This window comes from Peromyscus californicus, unplaced genomic scaffold (assembly GCF_007827085.1).
Source record: "Peromyscus californicus insignis strain IS unplaced genomic scaffold, ASM782708v3 Scaffold_11__1_contigs__length_118956290, whole genome shotgun sequence".
Lineage (NCBI taxonomy): Eukaryota > Metazoa > Chordata > Mammalia > Rodentia > Cricetidae > Peromyscus > Peromyscus californicus.
The window spans coordinates 74,937,594-74,954,720 of record NW_026294402.1 but is presented as its reverse complement, the minus strand read 5'-3'; the positions used below and the strand labels follow the sequence as shown (position 1 = coordinate 74,954,720).

The 17,127-nt window shown below is 37.6% G+C and overlaps 1 protein-coding gene across 1 annotated transcript in view; it reads right to left on the bottom strand.

Moving 5' to 3' along the window:
* The window catches only part of Senp6 (SUMO specific peptidase 6), a gene marked incomplete at its 5' end in the record, with an annotated part of 78,980 nt that extends 62,169 nt beyond the window's left edge, over positions 1–16,811 (bottom strand). The window contains 5 exons of the mRNA XM_052730305.1: positions 2,580–2,600; positions 7,890–7,994; positions 9,559–9,704; positions 14,461–14,518; positions 16,693–16,811. Coding sequence (XP_052586265.1) covers positions 2,580–2,600; positions 7,890–7,994; positions 9,559–9,704; positions 14,461–14,518; positions 16,693–16,811 — 449 coding nt within the window. The remainder of the gene's footprint in view (positions 1–2,579; positions 2,601–7,889; positions 7,995–9,558; positions 9,705–14,460; positions 14,519–16,692) is intronic.
* Between the last annotated feature and the right edge of the window lie 316 nt (positions 16,812–17,127).

Here is a 17,127-nt window from a genome sequence, read left to right as displayed (position 1 = left end):
TTGAAGTAGATGACAGTTAATGCAGACTTACAAATGAAACAAGTGTTAAGAACAAGAGACGGTTGAGTGTTCAGCTCTAAACATGACATCTACACACACTCTTTCTCCACACACACCCACACCCACACAAAGGCTCAGGGAACATTGTGGAAAAAATGATAGAAGATTGTAAGAACTGGAGAATGGGGATTAGTGGTGTGAAATGTTATTTTCTAGCTCTAAGAGGGCAGCTGTACTCAAGAACTCACAGCAGTGGGCCCATCAATATTCCATCATGGATGGGAAGAAGCTCATGGGGTCCCATCTCCTTGAGGAGCCATAGGCAGTTAATGGTTAGTGGGGGAACGGGCAGTAATATTTCTTAGTGGTACAGCCAGTGGCAAGTTTTCCTTGCTTAAGTAAGAAATCCCTCACCCATGCTCATGCAAGCAACTCTAATTAAATGCTAGGGGGAGAGGGAATAGGATAGATGGAAGGACGGACGAAAGGAAGAAGACATAGGTAGGAGGTACTTGTTAGGAAGAGGAAGGGTTTCAGAGGAAGGGAAAGAGAAATGGGAAGATATTGAGGGGGGTGATCAGCTCATACTTCATATGTATGAAACTGTGAAAGACAAAATTTTAAATGCTCAAAGTTAACTTTTTTTTGAAGGGCATGTTTTCAACTTCTAGCCCAGCATGGTGGCACATGCCTGTAATCCCAGCAGTTGGAAAGGCAGAAAGATCAGAAGCTCAAGGTCAACCTCAGTTTCAGTTAGTTAAAGGTCATCATGGACTGCATGAAACTTCACCTCAAGAAACGTTTTGGGCTCCTAACTATACTATATTAGCTTAAAATATTCATGATTCATATAGTTACATAGCTAAAATAAAGCTTGATGCAAATATAGTAACATCTCCATTGTAATTCTGTGCTTCCTATATTTTAAATTATGGACAACAAAAACAGTAAGTATTGTGAAATGCTGAATATTATTAACAAAAGCCCCACAATTATGTAACACCCTGAAAAATAAATCATATATACTGTATTAGTGAACTGTGCTCTTCAGAATTTGACGTTTGTACTACCATGCATTGCTAATGAGGATGCATACATATCATGTAATTCCCACAATGCTAAAATGTGTTGCAGTATTATACATATTTGTTTGTATTCTAGACTTTATAGCTACGGTTTTCACATTTTCCTGCACGTTTTCCTACACAAATAAGAAAAATCAGCTGCTATAAATTATACTAAAATACAGACCTAAAAACATTCCTTAGCTGTGTGGTGGTGGCACACACCTTTAACCCCAGCACTCAGAAGGCAGGGGCACACAGGACAGCCAGGGGTGCACAAAGAAACCTTGTCTTCAAAAACAAAACAAGACAAAACAAAGGAAAAAAAAAAGCCCTTATGCTTAATATAAAAATGTTTCTATACGCAGTCAAGATATCAAATTCAGGTTGTCAAGCTTAGTGACAAGCACCTTTATCCCTGTGCCCCCTCACTTGCCCACAAGAATGATCTTTTTTGTTTATATAAAAGTATTTCTGTTTGGTAAGAAAATCTTACTTTCCTTAAATTGTAGTCTTCAGGCTGGAGTCATAGCTCTGGGGTGGTACACCAACCACTCCTGACTGCTGCATTAGGAATGCACTCCCATTCCCAATCTCCCCAGTCCTCCAAGACAGTTTCTCTGTGCAGTGATGGCTGTCTTTCCCTTCGTAAAGGTCTCTTGCGGCCCAGACTGAGCTTGTACAACTTGGATTCTACTGCCTGAGCTTTCCAAATACTGAGATTACAGGTTGTCAACCACCACTCATGGGCAACCTTGGCCTCTTACCTAACGTAAACTTTACCAGTTTTCTCTATTCTAAAACTACCATTTTTCCCCTTACTCAACAAATTTATCCCACTCTCAAAGGACAGCAATATCTACATATTTTATTTAGAATTATTCTGTAAGAAAAAGCTCCCAGTCCATTTCACAGAGCATGTAAAACTATATTAGCAGCTGGGCAGTGGTGGTGCATACCTTTAATCCCAGCACCCGGGAGGCAGAGGCAGGCGGATCTCTGTGAATTTGAGGCCAACCTGAGCTACAGAGTTCGAGGAAAGGCGCAAAGCTACACAGAGAAACCCTGTCTCGAAAAACCAAAAACTGTATTAGCAAATCTAGCCTGGTCTACATAGTGAGTTCCAGGCTATGGACAGGTCTTGCTTTTTAGCTCATCCTTTCCTTGATCGCCTGCTCTTCATGTCTCAGCCTACTCAAGTCGTCCTGCTGGAAAGATTTTGGTGATTTTAACTGTATGCGACTTTACAATTAAGGCATTGAAATTTTTATTTTTAAAGAAAATTAGTCAGATATTACATAATATGTATAACCATCCATGCAATAATACATGCATTGAGAATTATACTGAAACATTATTCACACACCCAATATCACAATGTACTATTAATAGGTTTCCTTTCATTAAAATAGTAAGCTTTTAGTGATGAACTCCAATTTAAGCTATTGTTCAAAGTATAGAAGCTGATATTTTACTGCTACACCCATGTTCTAATTTCATCAACATTAAGCTTACCTTTCTTTTCGGTCCTGATTGCTTAGAACATGAAAAAGAAAAGAAATGTAAGATAGGAGACTGATTGCTGAAATGTTATTACAGCTATAATTATCGCGGTCAACAAGGCAAAGCTATGAATACGAGCAATTTATTCTAGTGGTACTCTGCATTATACTACGTGCTAACTAGTGCTTTTTTTTTCCAATTTTGGTCAACATAAATTAATCTAAGTAGCCAAATATTTAACTGGAAGGAAGATATGGATGCATAAAACCAAAAATTCTCAAAAGGGTTTACCTATAAAGCATTCGATGACAGATTATTTTATAGCAGTCATAGATACCATTTTCAAGAAATAATGATATTTCCTGGAAATTATAAAAAATTCCAATAATTTCAGTTTTATTATATTAGACAAAAAGTTTCTTAGTGCACAACAGTCTTAGAATATATTGTATGTTATTTAGGACACAAGACAAAACCTAGGTTTATAATCACTTATCACAAGTCAACATATAAAAGTTCTACATTTCTCCACAATTCATGGAAACTCAAGAAAACATCAGTCACTCGAGTAAAATTATAGCCTTCAATTTAGAATAAAACAAAACTCACATTCTGAAACTCTTGCTCTCTATAAAGGATTAGATGTTCAAAATTGTAAGTAAAACTTAACTAACAAAATTTCAAAAGAACAGTATTACATTCCTTTCATGGGGGCACACAAATAAGCCAAAAGTACAATCTGACAAATTAAGAAAAAAAGGACAGAAACTTTCCTATAAGCAAAAGACACATTAAAACTGTTTTCTATACTAATATATCTGAAAGCTTCTTTGCTACTAAAAACGTATAGAAAATTTATCTGTCAGATGACAGAAAAATGCTAACATTGCATTCCTGTTGAAGTCAAGGAAATATAAACACCCAAGTTCAAACATAGCCTAGCTTCTCTCTCACTCAGGAAGCTACAGCCCTAGGAATCGTTAGAACACCTAAGTGAGACACTTCTAATGTCATACTGCTGATCCCAAGAGGAAAACAGAGTTTACACTCTGCTTTGAAGTTTTAAATCTTACCTGTAAACAACACAAAAAGTGTAGAACATAGAACAAAGATTAAAAAAAAAAAAAATAGCCGGGCGGTGGTGGCGCACGCCTTTAATCCCAGTACTCGGGAAGGAGAGCCAGGCGGATCTCCGTGAGTTCGAGGCCAGCCTGGTCTACAGAGCGAGATCCAGGAAAGGCGCAAAGCTACACAGAGAAACCCTGTCTCCAAAAAAATAAAAAATAAAAAATAAAAAAATAAAAAAAAAATAGGTTTTGTGGGGTGAGTTGGGAGGGAGAGGCTGGGGGGCAGGAGGAGGGAAGAGGGGGATCTCTGATTGGTATGTAAAATGAATGAAAAATCTTTCTTAATTAAAAAAAAGATTTAAAAAAAAACAGGTTTGGTTCTTCCCAATAAACCGAGGCAGCAAGTAAAATTATTAGCACCTTATCTTTGAGAAAAGTACATTTTAGAGATAGAGGATGCCACTCAATAGGAGTGGAAGCCCTGGATTCCATCCTCAGATACACACACACACACACACACACACACACACACACACACACATCCCTAATTTACAAGTCACAGCATTCCACAAGAAGTTTCAATGTATGCTTTATCTAGTTTCACACCAGAGGATGTATATGTATATATAAAAATAGATTACACATGTAGAAGTTATTATTAATAAAGCAGGACTTTGAAAGTGTCAACTTATACTCTTTTTTGACCATTTCATACAACACAGCAAAGAAAAGTTTCTTTTAACTAATATTGTACTAGTGGTCTTAAAAAGAAAAGGAGGGGTTAGAAAGATGGCTCAGTGGTTAAGAGCAGACGCTGCTCATACAGAGGACCCAAGTTTGACTTCTGGCTCCTGTATCAGGGACACACAACTCCTCCAGCTCTAACTCCAGTGGGTCCAACACCCTCTTCTGGCCTCTGAGCACTTTTAGACTCATGTGCACATAGCTACACACAGACACATAGTTAAAAAATAAAAATAAATCTTCAAACAAAACAGTAAAAATAAAAGGAGGAAAATAAGACACTGATTTAATTCTGATATTCATGACTTGATTTAGGATTTCAAAATGTCTCCCAAGGTTGAGCCATCCATTAATAATTGCATCTTGCTCATTCTAGGACCCAGTTTCTCCTGTATGGTTTATATGCTTGTGTGTGTGTGTGTGTGTGTGTGTGTGTGTGTGTGTGTGTGTGTGTGTGAGAAAAGGTCTCAATGAAGGCTAGCCCCAAACTCATGATCCTACATGGTGAATTACACACATGTGCCACACCTCACTAGATTACACATGTTTTTAAAGACATTTATTTTCCCCTTATAAGATGTTTTAACCAACCCTTAAAAGAAAGCTAAGAAAAAAATTGATTAAAAAGTGAAATTATAAATAAAACAACTATAAAAAGTGTAGTTTTAAAGTCTGCTTAAAAGTGGGGTGGAGCCATAATGTAATCAGACTTTTAAATACTTGCAGTTCATTTTTCTCCAATAATTTCCTTTAGCACTGTTAGTGTATGAGCCTATCTTTTATATATAAAATAACTTTTGGAATAGTAGTATGAAAATAGATTATAAAGTTAATATCTCCCTTAAATGATACAAATCTGATGTAATATTTAACCTCCCCCGCAAAAGAATTATCAATCTTCCTTAAAAACTACAAATTACTAGAATACAGTGTCTGAGACTGACTTTAAAAACAAGCCCTATCACTCTCTCCAAAAAAAGTTCTGTGAACTACCAAACTAGTAACAGTTCTTAAATTTCAAAGTAAGATTTAAGAGAAATCATCAAGAGTTCTTTTTCCTTCAGGCCTGTCAATGTACTGTGAAGCATTCTCAAAGGCTGCTGTGTCCTATCCTCCGCAAGACAGCTCTATGCTGTGCTCTTTCCACAGCCAATTTGCATATCCGAACTACTGAACTTCCACCTAAGCCCCCGTCACTGGGGCAGGGTGGCAGTGGAGGGCCTCCCTCTACAGTAGCCCTCATAAAATTCTCTAGCCCAAGATATCCTCAAATCCATGGCATTCTTGCTGCCTCGGCTTGATTCTATGTGGTGGGATTATAGGCATATGCCACCACATCTGGATTCATTTATTCACCTTCCTGTCTTTAACCATTATTCATTAAATTTGATCTTAGAGGGTGGGACTTGGCCATATTAGTCTTCCAATACACTATTCTTCACCTATACCTATTTCATAACATACAAATCCCTTTGTTTTTGAAGAAATAAAACTGAGAACTTACAATGACTTGACTGTGGGGTTCAAAATTCCTTAGAAGACTGGTCATAGAACAAGAAATGCTCACTCTTACATGGAATTTGAGAGAAACACGAGCAGACAGACTCTATCCTGATCATCTAAACCTTGAAAGTTTCCTTTACTGTTCCTAAGCATACTGGCAAGATATTTTGACTCAGGATTGTCTTGGAATATGAATTAATTCTGGTTGCTGTTTTTTAGAAAACAACTTTTTTACCAACAAACACTAGCTCTTACAAACTAAATCTTAACATTTACAGAAGTGAGCAGCAATACACATAAAAGATACAATAAGGCGGCCGGGGTGGTGGTGGTACACGCCTTTAATCCCAGCACTCGGGAGGCAGAGGCAGGCAGACGTCTGTGAGTTCGAGGCCAGCCTGGTCTACAGAGTGAAATCCAGGACAGGCACCAAAACTACACTGAGAAACTCTGTCTCGAAAAAAAACAAAACAAAAAAAGATACAATAAGGTAAAGGCCTAGTATAAAACACAACTCAATTTTCTGACTTTAATTTTTTTGTGTAACCATATGTCTTATTTTTTATCCTTATGTTAGTGCTTCATTTTGGCCAAAGAGCTGTGGTAATATTTTATCTGTGCTGAAATGTGATATTTTATTTGTATGTTAACAAATAAAGTTTGCCTAGAGATCAGAGGTCATAGCAAGCCATAAACAGAAGTCAGGCATTGGTAGTACATGCCCTTAATCCGATCACATGGCAGGCAGAGTCTCTGTGTGGTCAAGAACACAGCCAAGCGTGGTGACACACACCTTTAATCCCAGTACCAACCATAGAGACCTGAAGGTCTGTATAGACAGGCAGCGATGAGGAAGTGATGTGTCTGGGGTTAGAGCCAATGAAAAGGCAAAACAGGAAGGCAATAAAGGCACAGGTTAGACAGGAAGAGGCTCTCTTGGGAAGCGACGGGTGGTGTGGTGAGCTAAGGTTAGTTGGCGGCTACTGCTATGATCTCTATGGCTTGCACCCCTGTATTTGGCTCTGTGTTTCTTATTTAATAAGACTGTTTAGAAATTCGTCTACAGAGAGCCTGATTTGTTTGTGTACCCTGTATTATAACAAAGCAAATTTTTAGAGTAAGCAGTAACTTCTGTCTATTGAACTGAATTTCTTAAGAATCTTGTGTGAAAACTACAGTAACATATTTAAGAAAAGCAAAAGTTTTCATGTAGTCATCTTAAACTATGAGAAACATTTAAAGATTTTAAGTCAAAGATATATTGTAGTAAATCTAAATAAACATCATATATAGCAAGTTTCTAAGGTTTGAAACATTGTTTTTTTAATGAATAACAACCTTAAAAATAAAGAACATTATGTAAATTGTGTACAAAAAATAAATGTTACCAGTTATAATAAAGTATTTATAGTTTAACATCCTAGAGCCTAAGAATCTTGAATCAATTAAAAGGAGATATTAACATTCTAAAAATTCTGAAAAAACTCAAAATCTTTTAAAAGATCAATCTTTTTCCCAACCACTTCTTTAAGGATGAAACAGTACTTCCAACATCAGTACTAAACTCTTAAATTTGTAATATGACCAAACACTTAAAACTAATGAGATTTGCTTGATACTCTGAAATCTTGTAAGACAAGAAAACTAATAAAAATTAGTTTTGCTCCTTAGGTCAATTTAGTTCAAGTTAGTACAGTAAGATCGATATTTATCAGCTTCATTAAATATCTTCTTAGATCTACAAAGAAATACAGCAAATGGTTCTAATCTTAAATTCTCCACAAAAGTGTGACTTCCTAAAAAGCAAGTATAAAATAAAGTATAACAAGTCATGAATTATTTCGGAGGTATAACTCTTCAAAGACAGTGAAAACTGCCAAGTTCTACACATGAAAGGGGTGAAAAGATTTTTTTTAAAAAAAGATTAAAAAAAGATCTTTTAATCTTTAAAAGATTAAAAGAATACTTAAAAAGAGGGAATGATAGTCCAAGAGAATGAGGTCCTTACCTCTGAGCCGCTGTTTTGACACCTGGTATCTGTGCATGAGCATGATGGAAGCGTCTACCATGAACTACAGTTCCAGAACATAATGCTGTAGCTTGTGTATTTTCACTGCACATTCAAAAACAAAGAACAGTTTGAACAGATAAAAAAAAAAAAAAACCTGCTCACACACTGACAAAATAACCCTTTAAAATCTGAGCATGCACACACATAAAAACTGTGCACTAAAATAATTTTTGAAACAAGACAAACCAAATTAACATCTAAAATTGTCTACTAGGAGACTTCCTAATATCTTTTCAAGTATTTCAAACCTTCTCAAGGGAAAAGAATAACTAGGATACTAGAGTAGAAATCCAAAGTCTAAATTTAATTCTAACTCGAATGTCACCTGCTGTTTACAGATCTTAGTTAGCTATCTATATAGTGACAGAGTAGCTTTTCTATTTCTAACAAGAGTGATTTTCAACTCCATTTATGGGATGTTACTGATACTAATAGCTCAGTCCTAGGGTAACAATAGTTTACTACCATAGCCTCTAGGAAAGGAATGTTTTATCTGAAGAAGTGGAATAAATCCTAAGAGAAAAACAAGACCCTTGTTGAGATGATCTGAACCAGGAGGTATGTGAGTGTGAGTATATTATACTGCTTTAGACTTCTCATGCTGTGACTCATTTTTTTCCATACCTATATAAAAGAAAATGTATGACATGTCATACACTAAAATGTTTCTTGCAACACACTTTATTCAGAAATCATTACAATTAAGTCCTAATTCAAGCCTCAAAAGGGACTGAATGACAGCTCAGGGAGTAAAGCGATAGCTGTGTGAGCATGAGAACTTGAGATCAGATCCTTAGCATCTTTGTGCAAAACCTCATGTGGGCCCCAACACTGCCATGGTGAGAACATCTCAGGGCTCTCTGGTAAACAGTCTACCTCAAACAGCGAGCTAAAGATTCATTGAGGACTATGTCTCAAAAAAAAAAGAAAGAAAAAAAAGGTGCAGGCCAGGCGTGCTAGTGCATCTCTTTAACCAGCAGCAATCAGGGAAAGAGGCAGTAGATTTGGATCTCTGGAGGCCAGTCTGATCTACATAATGAGTTGCGGGCTAGCCAAGGGTCACACAGTGACCAGGTCTCAAAAAAGAAAAAAGTTAGGAAATAGAAAACACCTAACAATGAATTCTGTCTGGCTTCCACACAGAGTGCACATGTGCACGCATGCTTGCATCACACATATACACAAAAATAAATACATAAAAAATAATTTCTAAAGACTGGGTCTCCTAAAGTGGTGACTCAGCAGGTAAAGGCAACTGCCACCAAGCCAAATCCTGAGTTCAATCCCAGGACCCACATGGTGGGAGAGAACAACTCAACTCCCTCCCTCAGGTTGTTCTCTGACCTCCACGTGCACATCGTGGCACATGTATGTACGTGCACACACGATAGATAGATAGACAGATAAATGAATAAATGAGTGTTTAAATTTTTTTAAAGATTCAGAGAATCTATGCAACGTCCTGGCCTTACTGACAAATTCAAAAGGAAGGGGTTAGGAAGGCCTCTGGCCACAGTGTCCAACTCTGCCTTTCCCTTCTCCATAATGAAGCATCTACACATCAATCTTTGTATTTGTAGAGAATTTATCCAACTTTTACATGTACCTCAGTTTCTTATTGTTGCTTAACATGTTAAGTCCAATTGGGTTGCCTTTCAAAGTTCTAAAGCTGTCGGTTTTGTTTCGTTTTACATAAGTCTTCAAGATGAAGTCGCCAGAACTAGTAGCCACAATTTCAGATCTCTGATTTAACTGCAAAAAGATCCACAGATGTTAGAGTCAATAAAGGACTTCGTGTGCATGGTCGGTCATCTATCAACAGCACCTGAAACTCATTAGTTAAAAACAAGTCAGCTAGGATGGCACACAGGGTGGAGGCAGCAGGATCACAATTTAAAGGCCAGCCTGGGCTACACATTTAGAAAACCAGAAGATGGCTAGGTGAGCAAAGGCACTTGTCACCAAGTCTGGCAACTGGGAGTTTGATCCCCAGGGAATCACAATGGTGAAAGTAGAGAACTGACTGCTTCAAGTTCTCCCCGACTTCCACACAAATGTTATTTAAAAATGTAAATGTCAATAGGGCATAGTGGCCTAATTTCAGCACTCTGGAGATGGGGAGGCGAAGCCAAGATTACTGCACAAATTTGAGGCCAGCCTGGTCTGTACAGCGAGCTCCAGGCCAAGAGGAATGGGAAGAACAAAGAAAAGGGAAGGGTGGGGAGGGCTGTGCACGGGAAGGGAGGGGACGGACAAGATAAAACATACACAGCTTTTGGGGATAGAGGGGATGGAGTTTGGTGAGAAGACAGCAGCAGGACAGACTTGAGCGAAAATGGTTCGATTCTTTCTCCTAAAGACAATGTAAATGTGTAGGAACAGGGAATATATTGTTTTTCTTTTCATATAAATCTCCCCCAAAACACTTAGAAAAATTAAGGTAATGAATCTTAGGCTAGTTTCCTCTCTAGAGAGCAAACCAACAGCCCCCCCCCTCAAAAAAAAAGTAACAAAAACTAACATTTCCACTGCTTAACAGACCTGCTGCCATCAGTAGGATAATACTGCAAAACATGTGCCTTTGCCTCGGTATCAAAGTTCCTACACAAACACAAACTGAGATAATGTCTTTGTGCCTTCACAGATATAAATGTTAACATAAACATACTGACAAGAAGAGCCTGAGGAGATCCCCAATATTTAACCAACCTATCTTTGGTACCGTTCACTGAATAAGGCAAAAGCTGCTTTCAGACTCGACGGTCCTCAGTTCTTCTTTATTTTTTAAAGTGGGTATGAGTGTTTTGTCCAAATGTATATATGTGTACTGTGTAGGTCTCTGGTGTCTTAGGCTAGAAGAGAGCATTGGATCCAGTAGAACTGGAATTACAGACAGTTGTGAGCACATGTGGGTGTAGGTGCTGGAAATTGAACCCAGGGCCTCTCCAAGAATAGAAAGTAGTCTTAACCACTGTGCCATCTCTCCAGCTCCAATATAAAAGAAAACTATGTATTTATTTTACTATTTTTTACATTATCAATGTACTTATTTCATGTATGCAATTCTCTTCTTCCTCCACGTGTAGCAACTTTTACCCACAGTTTGGCCTTCCTATCTCTTTTAATATCTTCTTCCTTCTCCCTCTGTTTAAGAAATACTAATTTTTTGAGACTATCATACAATGTATTTTGATCATATTTACTCCCTTTCCACACCTCCTTGAAGTGGGATTTCGCACCCTTGTAGACACAGAGTCTTGGTATAGAGCCCAACAGGATTACTACTCAGAACAAGCCTCCTCAACTCCTGTGGGATAGCAGCCATATGCCACCACATCCAGCTTCATTCTTTTATTTTATTTTATTTTTTTGAAGATTTACTTATTTATTATGCATAGTGTTCTGCCTGTATGCCTTCCTGCAGGTCAGAAGAGGGCACCAGATCTCATTAGAGATGGTTGTGAGCCACTACATGGTTGCTGGGAATTGAACTCTGGACCTCTAGAAGAGCAGCTGGTGCTCTTAACCATCTCTCCAGCCCCAGCTTAATTTCTTTAAAAAACAAAATGAAACAAAACAAAACACCAAGGTCTTACTATGGAATCTAGACTGGGATAAAGTGATAAAACTGGCAATAGTCTTCATCACTAGCCCAAAGTAAATGTACATCTATTTGCTCTACAGAAAGAACCAAGTCTCTTAGGTTCAAATAAACTGGCAAAAAGAACAGAGCTAACTGAGATAAAGATAATGACATTCTTTCATTTTTCTTGAGGTAGATGCTTGCCTCCTGTGTTCAAAGGCCAGGTTGGATTCCTGGCATAGCCAAAAAGCAAAACAAAACAACAGACTCCCACAGATGTCTTCACTCTGAGAGCTGTATCTGAGGTTACTTCCTGGGTGATTCTGATATATTATCATGTTAGGAATGCTATAATCAAAAGATTTACATTAAAAACCTGCAGTAGAATCAGTGGCACAGACAAAGAGACACATTCATGTTTGTGAACACCTGGGAGCCAGAGGCAGGATTGAGAGTTTGAAATTGGAAGTCTTCGAGCACTTCACCACTGTGCTATCTGTCCAGGCCCTCAACCATGCTTCTGATTAAAGAACTGTGTGTTTTCAAATAGTTCCTTCTGAAGGCAGATATGGTGGTACAAGTCTAAATCTCCAGAACTGGAAAGGAAGAGGTAGGAGGATGGAGTGTTCAAGGTCAGCATAGGCTACACAGCAATACTCTGTCTCAAATGAATATCTGTTTTGAGAAAGCATTTGAGGAAATATCTACCAACAATCCAATGTCATCATCAAAGCAAGAGTATATATGTAAGAAAAATTCTTATATTTCCTACTTCTGTTGCCTATAAGTTGTTTATAAGATAAATCATTTCAGCTAGCAACAAAACAGTACTTCTAGTTTCATGATGTTGTGGTTTGAATATGAATTATCCCCATAGGCTCATGTGTTTGAACCCCTGGTTCCAGGCTGTGATGCCTGGAGAGTTGTGGAGGCTCTAAACGGAATAGGCTTGCTAAAGAAAATATGTCCCCAAGGGTAGGTTTTGAGTTTTTATAATCTGCCCCCACTTCCTGTTCTCTCTGTGCAAATACAATGTGATCACTGCTTCCTGATTGCCAGGGTGGCCTCACACTCCTGTGGAGTGCCTGCCCCATCTGGACTGCACCTTCTGAACTGTCAGGAAAAAGAAGCCCTTTCTCCCCTAATTCACCTTTTGTCAGGATATTAACTAATACAGTTAGGAACTATGGATCTCACAGAAACTACCATTTATTATATTGTCAATTCCCTTTAAAAAGGCTTTTACTATCTGTTACACTTAGTATTTAGTTCCAGGAAAATTAATTTATCATTTCTTTTGTTTTTTTTTTTAGAAGAATTTTATTTATTATCTTGGTTGGTTTGTTTGGCTGTTTTAGAGACAGGTATTCAGTGTAGCCCTGGCTGGCTTTGAACTCAGAGAGACCCTGCCTCTGCCTCCCCAATTCTGGTACTAAAGGCAAAGGTCACCATACATGGCTTATTAATGTTTTCTTGAGACAGGGTCTCATGCATCCCAGACTGGCCTTGAACTTCCATGTAACTGAGGATGAACTTGAACCTCTGATTCTGCTTTATGCACCACCATACCTGGTTTATATGGTGCCAAGGTTCAAACCTATGGTTTCATGTATGCTAGGCAAGCACTTTACCATACCCCAGGCCCATAAATATATTATTCTATAGGAGAATCACAAAATTTAGCTTACAAATTGTTTTCTTGTCACACAAGTATGAAACTGTAAGACACGATGCTACACAAGCATGAGGAGTGGAGTCTGGATTCTCAGAACCCTCATAAAAGCCAGGCAGGCATGGTGGCCACTTGAAATCCCAGCATTGGAAAGCAGACAGGATACCCAGGAAAGTCGGGCTAGCTACAAGAGCCAAATCAGCAAACTCTGGGTTAAGCAAGAAATTCTGCCTCAATAATAAAGCAAAGATCAGTCACAGAAGACACTCAACTTTGGAGCACAAGCACATATGCAACCCCCCCAACCCACGCCCCCCACACAGTTTCTTTAAAAAAAAAAAACATAAACACTATTTTACTATTTTAGACATCTGGAATATCTATCTACCTCTTTTCCCCTAGAAATTTTTAATATTTATGGTCTTAGTCAGTAGAATATCAAATTACTGAGGGGTGGGAAATATAGTAGTAACAAGTATAAACTGAGCCATTTATGAAGGAGTATCTCACAGGTTAGAACATTCCTGTTCATAAAAATCAACAGAATATTTTTGGCTCAAGTCAGTTTCCCAAATAATACAAGCGCCTGAGGATGGAGGGCAATGAGGCTTAGCTTGTAGAGTTGTTTGCTTGGCATGAGCAAAGCCCTGGAGATCCCTGGTCCTCATGTTCATGGAGCAAACACTACCCACTGAGCTATCTCCCCAGTCCCAGAGCTATTTCTATGGAAGCTTACAGATGGCCTCCAGAAGTTCCCAGGGAAAGACAGACAGTAAGCACACTACCAACCACATGAGCGAGGAGGGCCTGGGGTCCTACTGAGAGGTCTGCCCCCACTCCTTGTCTGCTTCCTAGTAGCCAGTGGATGAGAAGCTTCAGAAGCCGTATGAAGCCACCATGTTGGTTCAGGCCCAAGCAACAATGAATAAAAACAAACGTGAGCCAAAACCATTCTTCCTCGAATAAGTTATTTAGCTATTTCTTAATACCCAACTAAGACACATTTCTACAGAGATAAACAAAAAAATCAGAACTGTTTGTGTCTTGAGTCAGGAATGGGAGCACTAGGACTTACAATAAAGAGCATATAAACCTTTTTCTTTAAAAATGACAGCCTCACACTATAGCCCTACTGGCTTTGACCTTGTGCCAGGATTACAAGGTACAGATTATTATGTTCAGACAAATCTTTTAAATAACTTTTTCTGAGTACATAACACAAAAGAAAATATTATTTTTAGAGCAACACTTGCCTTTTTTCCTTTTGAGGTTTCAGAATCCTCATCTTCTACACTGAGTAGATTTGCCCCACTATACAGAAAATAAAGGAAAAAACCTTGAACAACAGTTTACAGTCCACACATTAATGCATCTGCTTTACTTTCACTGCTCATCTAACTGGGGGGATTAGCAAACCTTTCTTCAAAGCCTCAGGCAAATATACGTCCTCTGTTACGTCTTTGCCATGGCAACATGAAATAACCACAACATTATACAGCTGGCTGCTTTTTAACACAATTATGAACAAATCTAGGCAGTGAGCAAAAAGGATAATCCATTTACCCCTCCCTTAAATGAACATATGATCTTGTTTTTCAGGCTATATATTTTATATTTAGTTATGCTCACTACTTCCTCTTCTGTCTTGAATTGGCATTTAGAGAACAGAGAAGTAATAAAAGCAGAGCACCATTAAGGGAAGGAAAATTAGCTAAGGAGACGAAAGGAATTCCAATGGTAATGGCACAATGACAGTCACACACCACCCTTGGAGACATCAACCTTTCACTTAGAGCCAATGTCCATCATGCTACTACATTAACAGCTCACCAGCAACCTCAACATGATCAGAAAGTTGAAATCCCTGAGGAACACAATGTTGTAAAGTGCAATTCATCGTGTGCATCTCCTTAATAAATCATTTTAAAAAGATAACCATGGGAAATCTTCCAGGACAGAAATCAAATATATCTTTTAGATAATTCTGCTATATACAGTAAACTTCAAGCTATTTGTAATAAAAATGTAATGTTTTGCTTCATTACTTTTTTCTATCAACATTGTTAATACAAAAATTCTTTTCTAAAAATTGTATTAGAATGTCTGAAAGGTAAAATATCTGTCGTAATTTCATATTTAGTCCCATTTTTTCAAAACTATATAAATACCAAATATCTAAGTTTTTTTCAAATAACCAGGAAAAAAAAGAGAAGGATGACCACAAAACACTGACTTCCTTGAAATAAATGTGCCAGTTCAAAGCTCTTTTCAAATAAAATTACCTAAAATAATGGGCATGAAATTCCTCAAGTATTCAGCTAACATATTTGAATGATAATGTGTGCAAAGATCTCTTTGTAAGGACCTGAGTGTGGTGAAGCACACCTGCGATCTGGCACTAGAGGGTAAAGGAGGGCAACTAAGTTCAAGGCCTCTCGGAGCTATACTGAGTAAAAGGCTAGCCTGGGCTATAGAGGGGAACCAGGAAAATAAAAGTTCTAAAAATATATTTATAGTTAGGTGTAGTGGCACACAACTTTAATCCCAGCACTTGTAAGGCAGAGGCAGGTGAATCTCTGTGGGTTCAAGGCCAACCTGGTCTAAAGAGTAGGTTCCAATACAGCCAAGGCTATTATACAAAGAAACTCTGTTCAAAAAACAACAAAAAAGGTAAATAAATAAATAAAAATAAAAATATATTTATAGCTCTGCCAAAATTTTGTGTATTTGCATGGCCCCAAACTTGTTTCTTTTGGCCAGTGGAAAAGGAAGTCAGTAAACCAATAACTTAAAAATAGTATTGAGTTTGCAACATGATTATTAGTATGCAAAAGTACTACAGTAACTCTTATTAAAGGCAATAGAAGTACACTATGGAAGAGCACTTTCCTAGTTAATTCTGCACTTATCTATGGTATTACCAAAAAACAAAACAAAACAAAACCTACAACTCTTCTGTAAAATTTCAATCACAGGATTGATTCCAAGAACATTAACAAAATACGACACTGCTTTTCCTTCTATCTGGACAATGCCTATTCATACCATCTAGACTGGTGCTGCTTTCCCTTGGTGGAAATCTGATCAAAGGTGAATGTGCTGATCACAGGTTCACAAGCAGAAGACAAAGAAAATGGAAGACTTAATCTTTCATACAAAGTTCAGAGGCTTGATAAATTGTGGCTTTTGAAATTGTTTCCAGAAAGGCTGCCTTTTAAAAAGAGGAGTCAAGACGACTTAATTGGAAAACTATTGACTAATCATTTTTCAATCATTAGAAAACATTACATACACATATGTAATTACATACACATACATTTTAAAGACTAAGAAATATAAGCAAAATTATTTACCAATAAGATACTGCCTTATCTTTCCTTACTGTAAAAAGATACCATAATATTAAAAAACTTTCCACAAAATATAAATTGATTTTCTACTGAAAAGTTTCATTCTTATAAAGTATCAGAGGGAAATATCCTTACTCTTTATCTGCATCTCCTTCACTTTCTTCTTCATGATCAAAGCTCCAATTATTTTTAAAACCTCCATCTCTCTTAGATTCTGATCTAGCCAAAGCTGAAATAAAACAAACTGAAATAAGTATTCATTAATGTAACTATTGAATATAAAAGAAATTTGAGCATTTCCCAAACTCTGATTGTTCTAAATTTTTTTAAAATCTTTTTTTTTGTTTGTTTGTTTTGTTTTTTTCAAGAGACAGGGTTTCTCTGTGTAATTTTGGTGCCTCTCCTAGATCTCATTCTGTAGACCAGGCTGGCCTCGAACTCTCCGAGATCTGCCTGGCTCTGCCTCCCGAGTGCTGAGATTAAAGGCGTGTGCCACCACCGCCTGGTCAATTTTTTTAATCTTGATGCTTTTTTATTTTTTAAACTATTTTTGTAAGCATTTTATTTCCC